Source organism: Brachionichthys hirsutus, unplaced genomic scaffold (assembly GCF_040956055.1).
Source record: "Brachionichthys hirsutus isolate HB-005 unplaced genomic scaffold, CSIRO-AGI_Bhir_v1 contig_517, whole genome shotgun sequence".
In the NCBI taxonomy this organism is placed as follows: Eukaryota; Metazoa; Chordata; class Actinopteri; order Lophiiformes; family Brachionichthyidae; genus Brachionichthys; species Brachionichthys hirsutus.
Window position 1 is genome coordinate 49,228 of NW_027180480.1, and position 12,778 is coordinate 62,005.

The window sequence follows — 12,778 nt, forward strand, 5'->3', positions numbered from 1 at the left end:
TACATGCACAGAAAAAGACCAATAAACTCTAAGACATATGTTTTATCTGTCAAAATCCTTTTTGCTAGCGGTTAATGCTAGAAAACCTACTGAGGCTTAGTTGAGCTGATTGAATCAATGCACACAAGTTTGTGTGCGTGTGTGTCTTCCTGTTGGTGTGACACTTCAGAGAACTGTGGCCTCTAACACTGCGTCGACAATAACAAGGCTCCTGAGACAAATATCCTCCACGTTGATGTTCTTGGCACAAAAACACAGCAACATAAGACAGATCTTTTCTCTCTCTTGCCATCTCTGACCTCACAGCACCCCTCTGTTCCCTGAGTTTGGAATTTTTAATGCTCAACATATAAGCTGTTTCTTTGTTGCCAAGATGAAAGGTCTGGCATCTTAAGAGTTTAATTGATAGATGGAGGCAAAAGTGCACGCATAGATACAGTCACATCCCTCGCTCTCTTTCCCACTTTCTACCACTCTGCCACTCTATCTCATTCCTCTCATTATCGTGTTGCTCTGCCAGACCTGTGGGGTTGCCTCTGGGGTGTTGAACTGGCACAAGTAACAGTGTGACGGTAATTTACTGGAATTAAATGTTAGACAGGCTCCACTTGCCTTTAAAAATGTGTCACGAGGGCCAAACTGCAGACCTTTGACAATGCGATTAATTAATAAAACACGTGTATGGGACAGGAGTGGACTTACTCATGTTATTTCATCATAGCAAGAAGATGCTAGGTTCCAAGCCACTAGTCGTTTAGGCTCCATCTATGTGCACACTGCAAGCCGGCAAGAGAGGGTTGCACAATGACCCTCAGGGTGATGCTGCCCTGACTATATATATATGGGGACACCACCGCTTTATGATGAAATATCTGCCATGATCAGCTCCAGCACCTCCACAACTCTCTTACAGGTAAAACATTTTACATAATGATTGAGGAGGAGGTCATTGTTCAAATTGATTTAATTTGCAGCCATTTTTACAAACAATCACACAGAAACACACATTTAAGCACAGATGCATATTGTAAACACCAACAGGTATTTACTCATATGTAATACGAGCACATGCACACACAAGCAAACAGTGACAGGCTTTTCTCTATGTGGTCAATACATACTTCAGAGGGTACCCTAAAGGTTGTAGGATAGCCCCCTCTGTGCATGAGCATCTAGCAGGCCTCATGAGTTAACCTGTCAACACAAAGGAGTCTAAGCAGTTGGCTGGCCAGTGGGAAATCAATGAGATGAGACTACTGTGCGGGTGTGCCTCTTGTGTGTCTCTGTGCAAAGGCTCCATTTATATTTACATACATATATATATATATTCTGCAGGATAATCCACTCGGTAAAGTGACAATAACAAGGTAAAACTCCCTCCTTTTTAGATTTCAGCCACATTATTCGCAGTTACTGTCAGTAAACGTGGAACCGGATGTCACACGAGTGTAAATACAGGACACCCATCCCTCGTAAAATGTATTTCTGTTCCATGGGTGGTACTGATCCTGCTGTAGCGTTGTCATGCATGTGGCCAACTGCCGATGTGACACTGGCTACAGATTATGAGAATAGGAAGCGCCGGAGCTGCACTCTTTTTGCCCCATTCCGGAGAGGAAAGCAGAGCAGCTCACTTCTCCGCTAGTGAACCTTGGTTGTTTAAACGAGCCCCAGCGGTCCTCATTACCCTTTCCCTAGGTGCACATGCACACACAGAAGCAGGCACACACAATGGTGTATGTGCAAAGTACCCATAGATAGAGGAATAGAAGCACTTGCATGCACACAGCTTTTGAATTTGATGAAGTGTAGCAGAGGCTATTAGTTCATGATAGCTTGCTTGGACATTGGGTCTGTTTCATATCAACCTCATGTCAGTAATGCTTAGACAGCCCAGGGGGTTGACAGTAACACCCCAGACATTTTTAAAAGCTGATGCCATAATATCATGTATCCACTGATCAAATTAAATGTGACAGACACAAGATACACAATCATCTATGGAAATTGCACATTACAATTTCACAGTGTGCTTGTGTGTATGTCGTTAAGCAAGTGTCATTATATTACATTCAATATTTCAACTCATAAGTGCAGCTGTTTAGAGTTTCTACGCTCTCCACATCTCACGACTTTATTTGAGCTTAAATAGCAATGCTCTTCTCTTTCCTGTTGTTTTCCTTTCCTATCTTTCCTGCCCCATATGTATTTTAATGTTTTCCGTCATGTGCTCTTTCAATGCTGCTGGTCCTCATGACAGGCAAGACTTTACAAACTTCCATACACATATAGGCAGTTATCCGTGTAACTAAAATGGAAGCCGGACTTGTCTTGTGCAGGGATTAATCTTTCCTTTCCATTTATCTCTGCATTTTCATTTCCCCTGCTCCAGCAGGCGCCATTTATGTAGGTGGAGATAGAGCTAGTATTATATTACCAATGTTGACTTGTCTGTGCTTGGTGTTGTGTTTAATATTGAGTGCTGCCTTCAAGTGACAATGTTGACTTAGACAATTACATAAGGCAATAGTGGTCCATGAATGTTCCTGAGGATGTAGTACTGCACTGCAAACCGAGAGGTTTTCCAAAGTGATAAAATAAAAGTTGATGAAATGTTCAGATTCAAGAGTGCAACTTTAAACAGTCTTGTCACTTTCAAGATTTGCACAGCTTGAAGCTGCTATATGTCTCTGTGACTTCTTTGCTACCCCCCTGGTGGGATTTTGTAACTGTCTGTTCAAAAATCCTTCTCTCTTCCTCTGTGATGCTCAGCGATCTTTGCCGCTCAGTGTTATGTGATCTCCGAGATGCTCGAAACATGGACAACCTTTTATGTTAAATCCTTGACAACTTGCCTCGATCATGACTTGCTACCATTAGAAGTTTGCAAAAGAGAGTCCTTACTTTCTCGGGAATCAACCAGAAACCCATCATGTATCAAAGTTAATCAATATGACTATGGGCTAGAAGTAATCAAGTGATTAATCAGTGTGACATTCAGCTGACGCAGGAAAATCTGGAAAAAGACTTATGGATAGTGAGACTGATGGTGGGTATAGAGACGAGCAAAGTAGTGAACTGGTGAGATATCCAGTAAACGACAACCTCAGGAAAAAGGTAATTGGGATTGTTGGATATTAGATGTGGTTGTCACAGAAATGGATATTTGGGCTACAACCCATATAAGAAAGGTGAAATGGGAGATGACTCATAATGTCACAGTTCCCTTCGCAGTTGAAGTTTTCCATTGTGTCATTTAGAAATTATTTTACTGGTCCTCAGCTCAGATGAGGAACATAAATGTATAAATGCTCATTCTCAGTCTGTTAAACATGAGGGTCTGTACACCTACCTATCAATTACGAGAAAAATGTTGACTAAGGATGATAATGTGGGAACACAGCATAATGTGATGCATGTGGTCTATTATTTTTCCCATTGCAAGTGTGGATTTTGATAACGATGCAATATGTTGATGGAAAAGTTAAACGGATTGTGTCTCTCTCACTGCCAGCTGTCTCAAAGACATATTTTTAATATTTATGATCACAGAGACATTAAAATTCTGCAAAAAAAAATTAAACTTGTTTTCAAGCCGATTTTATTTACGCAAAAAACAAATCTGAGACTGAGCATCGTGTCAGAGATGCCTTCTGGGGGTTTTCCTTCCTTGGTAACCTCCAAAAACAGGTAAGAGCTTCTTCACACAGATTTCAGACTTGAAAGGGCCTCAGTGGGTTTGTGATGAAATTTGAATTGTCATAGATATTTGCTAAATTTTCATCTTTCATTTTCCAACCGCTTATTCCGTCATCGGGTCGCGGGCCAAGCTGGAGCCAATCCCAGCAGTCAATGGGCGAGAGGCAGGGGACACCCTGGACAAGCCGCCAGTTCATCGCAGGGCAACACAGAGACAGACAACCAGCCACACACACACTCACACCTACGGGCAATTTAGCGTCACCAATCAGCCTAGGCTGCATGTCTTTGGTGGTGGTGGTACATATTTATTATGTATTTTAAATTGTTTTTGCAAATCACTGCAATTTATATTTCATGCATTAACAAACTCTAATCTACACAAACAAATAAGCATATGAGGATGTGTCTTTATTTGTGTGTCCTTAGTTGTCTCATATTAAAAACTAGTATGATTGACACACTCATAACAGTCATTTGAAAAGTTAATTGTTCCTTGTTTTGGACGTTGGAGTAAATCAACGCATAAATGGGTCAACGATGAGGCAAGTCAATGATGAAAATGTACATATTATGTGTTTTTTTTAATTTATTGTTATTTAGCATCAATGGAGTAATTTATTTTTATTTTTATTGGTATTGTTACATGTCGATGATTTATGTACTAAAGACTTTCAACGGAAACAAGACCGCAAGGGCTTTTTTGAGATGCTCCTCTTAGACAGTGTATTTGACTTTACTTGTACTGCTCTAACATTCTATCTAATAAATATATTCATCATCATCAAAAGCAAGGGGAAATATGAAATACACACAGACCCACTGAAATACAAGAACAACAAAAGCTTTCTGTTGTACAGTAAAACAACATTTTCTTTCCTAGAAGGAGAGAAAAAAAAGACGCCCAGTACCATGCAGCTCAGTGTTGGTTCTCACACTGAAGAGGTGAGGGGTTTGCCTCCCATGGGGACATACTGAAAAAATATTTTATAGTAGTGCAAGGCATACTGATATTCGGTCTAGTATTACATACCAGTAGGAATAATAGTGAAGTGCGACAAATCCCCTTCCCGATGGAACACTGAATCTTTATTTTCTCCTCATAAGTAAGTGTTGTAAAAGTTGGAACCAAAGCATACAAAATGTGCCAGAGAAGGCAAATATATTTCTTTAGAAATCATTATGTCATTTATTTAATTTAATTTCGATCACCCCTCTAACAATTAGCTGGAGAAGAAATGCTTCACATCACGTCTGTCTCAGTGATGTCGCTCACATTGAAATGCCTGCAAGCTATGACATGCAGATTTGTGCAGATTTATGCACATGTACAACCGCACAGACTTCTGCTTCATCTCGAGTAACTGTGCAGAAATCTAGGAGTCTTATTTTGATGATTCAAGGTGTGATAATTTAGCAAAGGATCCATTTCCTTGAGACAACTTTAATTGTGTCGTCTATAGCTGCTTTATCCACTTTTATGGGTTACGGGTCTGCTGGAGCGCATCCCAGCTGACAACAAGGGAGAGGCAGGGTACACCCCGGATTCCTCGCCAGCGGCGCCACACACACACAGACAGACAACCACTTATGCACACATTCCCACCTACGGACAATTCGGGGTGATCAATTCACCTAAATTATATGTTTTTGGAGGTGGGAGCAAGCCGGAACCCGGAAAGAACCCATGCACAGGGAAAACATATAAATTATGCACAAAAAGGACTCAAACCTTCATCCTTCTGACTGTGAGGCAACAGAAAAACCTACTATGCCACCATGCCGCCTAACAAAGGATTCTGTTAATATCAGGGATGTCAAACATCTCCACAGCAATGCAGAATTTGTATTTATTGTTGTTTATTCTTCTTTAGAAAAAGAAAACCACAACTCTGATTTACCCTCCTATCCTCACGAATTCTGACAATTCCCAAGTTTATTTTTATTAATTCTTAGAGTATTCTTTCATAAACATCTGTCATTTCAGAGCCTTCTCCTCCCTGCACGCAATCAAGTTCATTCCTGTCACCCGTGTTGCCTCAGTCAAAATACAAACTGAAATTCCCTATCCGTCTATTCTCCTGTTGTCATTTTGGGTCCCTGACCATCACTGAACTGATTCCTTGTTGATTGTAGCTTTTCAGGTTTTTCACAAAGTCTACCTGATGGGAAATCCATCAAAATTCTCACCTTGTTATGGAATGGAATGAAAGAAAGGCTGAAAGAGAAGTGATGGTTGGTGGAGGGGGAGGCGTGTGGTGGTGGTTGGAAGATTTGAAAATATCTAATAAGGGAAAGAAAAATGAGAGAAAAATGGCAATTTAAGATTGAGAATGAAAGTGAAACGAAACGAAGTCAATTTCAGCATCTTGAAAATATACCCGAGCTTGTGTTGATCTGTCTGTATATATGAGATTGTGCATCTGTGTAGATGTGAGACAAAAACACCAGACCGCCTTTGGGGCTCAGAAAACGAGATTCTGAATCCATTTCGAAGGCACAAAAATGACCTTGAGGAGCCTATTGTCAGGCGGACGCTGTCCTGCAGCCACCTGGTTCTACTGGCATCATATCTGCTGCAGAGAGAGAGAGAGAGAGAGAGATGGAGTGGGTCTGTCTGCCCACTAGCTTATAAAAAGTCCATTAAAGTCTGTTTCTATCAGTCTAGGCTCCCCCAGATGGACCCCGGAGTAAATGGACATCACCAGAGAGCCATAAGCTCAGATTTGATATACGGCTGTGAAGTAACTGTGTGTGTTTGTGTGTTTCAAGAGAAGCGTGTGTATTTAATCACACTGTATATGTTGCACTGAAAAAGCTGCCTGCACTCAACATCAAGAAATATACAATTTTCATGCCACTGTTTTTGTATTAGTTATTTATTTAAAACAGCTGTTTTACCATATCACCATATGTGCTCTCACACACACGCGCACACGCACACACACACACGGTCTTCCCAACAGGCTTAAATCCCGGCTCAGTCTAACAAAGGAGCCTGTGGCTCTAACTGGCTCTGCCCCAATCCTCTTCAACAGCCTGCTGCTTTGTATGGGCTCAGAGGCACTTTACTGCAAGACATTCATTTATCAGCCAAATTTACTTTCTTTCGTGTGTGATACTCGGTGTGTGTGTGTGTCATTGCAAGTGTCTGGGTATTTTGTTGTCCGATATGCTTGGTTAATCTAGGTCCGGACAACCACTGCTCATTGAATGGCGTTGGGGATCTGATGTCTACTGTCAGCATGCTGTGAATTGACCCTTCAGCAGGTTACATTATCAACTACTTGTCTGTTGAGAAAATAGCCGAAACCAAAAGGTGGAATGCGACTAGTTGAATTCAAGTATTATCGCTGTTTTGAAGTTTCATTCCGACATGGAAAATGGTGCTAAGAAGTAAAAGCTGTTACCCCAACTAGAGAATCCACGTTGTTTGTCTGCAGTGAATCAGAAACAGCTCCACAATTATAAATAAATAGTGGATGCCGGTGCAATGTTACTGATGTGTTTTCATTTTATCATAATTGTTTTGTTACATCAAATGAGAAATAGGAAAATAAATGTAAATGAGATCAAAGAAAGCAATAGCTCACATAAGGTAGCCACCACAACAATTAGCTATTCTGTTATATCTGTGATCAAATCCTGATCCAACATTCTGCTACTGTCTGTTTTATGTTTTGTGACTGGACCAACTCTTTTTGTTTTCACTATTAATTTAACACCATTCAGTATTTTTACACCACATCACAGGTCAGGCCTTAATTTAAGGTTACATTCTCTCCACATTTCAGTCTACTGAAATTTATTTTAGATACACTAACCTTCAACTTCATGAAAATATCAAATCTCCACTCATGCGCCAAACCAGTCGGGATTATTGAAATCATTCTGGATTGGATTGAAGTGATGCTGTCATCTATAGTTGAAAAATAGAAACAGCTGGATGTGTAAATAAAATAGAGATGAGACATGGTGTAACAATTGATGAAGTGTATCAGGATTAAAGTCCAATCCAGTACATTTAACAACATGGTGGGAGCTCTCAAAGGTCACTGCTCCCAAGTGGTTTATCCATATTGATCTTTGCTTTTGATGGTGTCACACTGCTTGTCCATCTAAATCCTCTCCTGTGAAGCAGAGCTAGAATACAGAGAAGCAGAAGTAAAGAGATTCTGAAAATACAAGGGAGATAAAGTGTGATTAAAAATGCAGTCTACTCTTGTCTTATCTGTCCTGCATCACTGACCACTGTGTCTCAGCAAAAAAAAGGCACCGTTCCCCTTCAATATTCCAATTTTCTGCTGTTGTGATAACCACTGTCTGAGGAGCCCCCTCTGCTCATTGATGAGCTGTGATTGGGCAAATTCTTCACGGCGAAGTTAGAGTGAGAGAGTTACGATGGTACTGCAAAGGTAAGTAGTTGCGTGGGTGAAAGGTTCACTTTTTGTACAAGTTTTGTTTGTGCAATTTCTCATCCTTGCGTTCACCTGATGGCTATCGATTGTTTAGGAGGATGAATGGCGTTATCGTCGTACCAGGATATAGGATCAGGATATATCCTGGCACAAGGTTTAATGATTGCGATGTATAATATTACTACACAACCTGCAGCTACATGTGTGGGTGTTTCTAGGCTACTCTGTTCTGGCACCTTTAACCTTGTCTTCTGTCTCCATTCTGTGTGTGCGTGTGTGTTGCAATGGATTCAACACTATGCTATTTTGAAACAATACAGCATTGAAGCTGTGACATTTGCTAATTTATGCTATTTTCATGAATCTAGTGAAACCAGAACCTGCATATATTAAATATTTGGTGTTTCTTTCGCCTGGGGCTGTGGCTGGCTGCAAATATAATCTAGACACCACACAAATATAATTATTAGATTGATTCTGCTGTTGAAATATTTTACCGTGTGTGTGTGTGCTTTTGTGTGCATCATGTACCATGTATTTGCTGGATGCATCTGTGTGTAAATCCAGCTGCCTCCCAGAGGGAGGGAAATGTTTCCCAAGTGAAGATCAGCCAAATCAAAGGTTGTTTCTGCTGCCAAAAAAAGTTGCTGAAGTCTTTGTGGCTGAAACTTGAATGAATCAGAACAGTCTGCACTCAGACCTGCATACGGTTGTATCATTAGGGATAAAACAGCCTTAGATATGCAACATGATTTAATGTTTCTATTATTAAAAAATCCTCTTTGATATTCCAGTTCTAATCAGCTTACAGCTACATTTCCAGTTTTTCTCATCATGAATACTGTCACATTGTATTTCAGGACCACTGACATTTCATGTTTGCCCATCTTAACCTACTCAGCCATTCAGAATTGACTTTGTCCCGGCTTCCTGAGAGTATATTGCCCACTTGACATTCTCTTGTGTGTCTGCCTATGTTGTGGAAAGTATCAATATAAGTGTCCTTTCAAAGGTGACCACCTGTATTCTGCAGTACAATAGCATGTAATAAACAAAACCAGGCATCATTGAACAGCTGGTCAATGGTTTCATGTGTGTCTTTGTATTTTCTAGACCCATATGATGATGACGATCTGAAGGTGAAGACCCAAAGACCACGATCAGCTGACCAGCCAGGTGTGTTTCAGGCACAGACAGGTGAGTGGTGTGTGTGTGTGTGTGTGTGTGTGTTAGGTAAAAATCTTCAAACCAATGCAGCCAACTTAAACTTTACAGGTTGAATGTGTGACTGAACTACGGGGTTCAATATAAATATTTATACATGTTTACGTTTTGGAACTGCTAAACGTCATGGAATCTCCAATATATGGCCAAAAATAGAAAATGTGAAAACTGTGTGTGAGTGCAATCTTACATTATTAATAGGACCAGAAAAACGATTGTATTTTTTATGATATGATAAATTAAACATTTCAAAAGTGTTATTTATATATGAGGAAACTGGCTTATACACGCATGATGTTGAATTGTGGCTGCTAAACCAATGTTAGAACAGGTCATCCACTAATGTGAGACACACACACACACACGAACTACCACTGTGTAGAGGAGAGCATCCCTACCAGGAGGGAAACCCTTGGCTCTGTCTTGTCTCCTCTTTTCTACTCTTCCTCGTTTTCCCCAATCTCGCGTTCCTCCAGGCGCGTGTGATGCGCTTAAGCCCTGACTCATGGCATGTTAATGTAGATGTAATGCGATTAACTGACATGCAATTAATTTGATTTCCTCATTTGCCACGTGAAAGGACACTACGTATAAACATTTTAGAGAGAGGGGAAACATGGGAAATGACTCGTGGCTCGCAGTTTTTAGTTTTATGAGTATAACTGCAAGAAAACCAAATGCTTCACATTTGACTGAAGAACTTAGTCACACTAAAGTTTAAAACAAAGAGCACATGTGTTACAAAGTTCAATTCTATTAATACCATCGTTCTCACCCGTATAAATATTAAATCAAGATTTATACCAAACATTAAATGGTTTACAGCATTTGGAGAGCTTTTTTACAGGAGGGAAAAGGCCGACTAAGGAGCCGGAAGAGGAGCCGATGACCTCCAGGAAAAAAAACTTATACTATTTTAACATATAAACCAAGAGTCATACTTCAACAAGGGTTTATCAACAGGTGACTCAGTCACCAAGTGAGCTACTCTGCATAATATTTGGAGATAAGCTAGAAAACGAGGCAATAAGCTAGAAAACTGCTTTGGCACATACAGACCAAGAACCCTGGATTAAAAGACAAGAACTTGGAATTTTTTGAAAGAAAAAAACGTGAACATGAAGGACAGAAGAAATTATTGCGGGCCACAACTTATGGTGAGTAGATAGTGGTGTAATAATTATTTAATAGTTATTGAAAGAGCATAAAAGTTTAGTGGTTAGATCATATTCTTCTTTTTAATTTAATTAACCCCTGGTCCGCAAAAGAAATTGAGAGAGAAGTAAGAAAAATTAAAACAGCATTACAAAAAAAGAAACAATCTGATCAGCTGTAAGATTCCTAGCCTTTTCTGAGGTCATTAGAATAGAATAGTTTTGATTTTCATATTCAAATTGAAAAGGATATCAAACAAATGCATTTCATTTGAACTCCTTGTGAAAGAGAAAATGACAGAGACAAAGCAACATTTGAATAACAAACGACAAAGAGCAACAACACCCCATTTTTGACGATGATTAAAACAAATCCTGCATTTGGCTTGGATGTTTTGTTCTTGCAATCAAAATCATTGATAGGTAACCTCTTCTTCAGGTGACCCTGCAGCAGAGGAGTGGTCACAGTGGAGCGTGTGTTCCCTCACATGTGGCCAAGGCTGGCAAGTGAGGACTCGATCATGTGTTTCGTCTCCCTATGGGACTCTGTGCAGCGGTGCCCTGAGGGAAACACGTATGTGCAATAATACAACTGCCTGTCAAGGTGACCATGGGATCACTGGCTCAGGTATGTTTATTGAACCCCCCCCCCCCCCCCCCGGCTGCTTGGTAACATAAACTAAATTCAGGGCCACTGGTTCATGTTGCAAATTGTTGAATGCTTATAGAACAGTGACAAACAAGGAAAACATCCAAAATGATAATAACTACGCGTAAGCTTTGCCTTGTATGAAATTGTATCATGTCATTTGAGATGCAATGGTAGATCAATATAATATTTAATTAATTGTATTCAGCAAAAATGGTATGAGCATAAAGAAAACCAGCAAGGCCATTTTTCCTAGCTGCACAAAGCTAGACATTTGAGATCACTTCTGTTCTGGTTATCCTGGTCTGGTCATACATAATAATAATGTAAGGCAACAGTAATATTATTGTACATCCAATCCATGATCTATGAGGGCCTGTGCAAGCGGTAAAGTCAGGGTAGGAATGTGGAGAGAATGGGAGAGAGATGAAAAGAGGATGTCAGTGTATCATGGAAAGTTAAATGAAGCAGTTGAAGTTTATTGTAGAAAAATTTAAGGGTGGGGATTAGGCTACAATCTAATAAACCTACCTTTTCGTCTGGGAAAAGGTGTGTGCCTCCCGGACAAAGGCAAGAAAATTGTTCCACTGGAGATGAGCTTAATAACTGGCACTGCAAGTAACCTAGTATTCTGGAAGTGCACTGTACACAATGATGCAAGAAGGTAATGCTTGAATGTATATTGTACAATCAAAGAAGGCCCACATCTCAATCAAAGATTGGTCTGACCGATATAATATTGGCTGTTTTAGGAGAGTGTTAAGAATAGTTTCGACTAATTGCCTAAGCAAAAGGTGCATTGTTCCAAGCGTGTAACGAGCCATGCGGTTACTGCAGTATCTAGTTGGAATATCAATCATGTTCATGTAACACTAGTTATTTGAGAAATGTTAATTTAAGAGTAAATATACCAAAACTTAATAAAAAGGACCTTAACGAATGGAGGAGTTATAGCCATATTTAAATGTGGGCTACAATCACTAGCTGGGACATCAAGATAGGTAATCCAGTCTACGGACTTCTTATCTATTTGGTGATTGCGGAATGAGATTTGGCACTTCAACAGAGCATTTAAAGAGGCTCAATATTTTAGAGATCTTTATTTACTATCAGTATAAATCTGGATGTACATAGTCCGGGAACTTCAACTTCAAATTTGTGGCCAAGACGGTCCATTAAACAGTTATGGAAACACAGCCACACACACATTTGACAGACATTAAGTAATAGAGACAGTCTCTCAATTAAATGTCTTTGGCCTTTCTTTACTGACATTTCTTGTTACTTATCGGTCAATGTAAATGTCAGTACTTGTATATCTGTAATAAGCTAATAGCAGCTGATGTATTAGATCCTGCTGATCTGTTGATCTGGATATAGTTGGAACCCATCGACTGCTAATGGGCCTGAATCACTCTGCCTTTCTTGGTTAAGAAATGCATCGTCTGCCAAATCATTTCAGATTTAGTCTGTGTCGCTGTTTGTCTGTGTATGTGTGTGTTAAAATGCCTAATCTGACACAATTATGCAGTTAAGACGTATTCATTGAGACATTGGTTTATTAATTTTCATTTTTATGTTTATTTAATTAAATATGTTTTAACCTTCATTCTGACCATTTCAGTTCTGTTGAA

The 12,778-nt window shown here is 39.8% G+C and overlaps 1 protein-coding gene across 1 annotated transcript in view; it reads left to right on the forward strand.

Moving 5' to 3' along the window:
• The window catches only part of adgrb2 (adhesion G protein-coupled receptor B2), a gene marked incomplete at its 3' end in the record, with an annotated part of 84,150 nt that overhangs the window by 12,060 nt on the left and 59,312 nt on the right, over positions 1–12,778 (forward strand). Inside the window, exons 2-3 of the mRNA XM_068758693.1 lie at positions 9,231–9,314; positions 10,935–11,123. Of these exons, the coding sequence (XP_068614794.1) occupies positions 9,231–9,314; positions 10,935–11,123 (273 nt within the window). The remainder of the gene's footprint in view (positions 1–9,230; positions 9,315–10,934; positions 11,124–12,778) is intronic.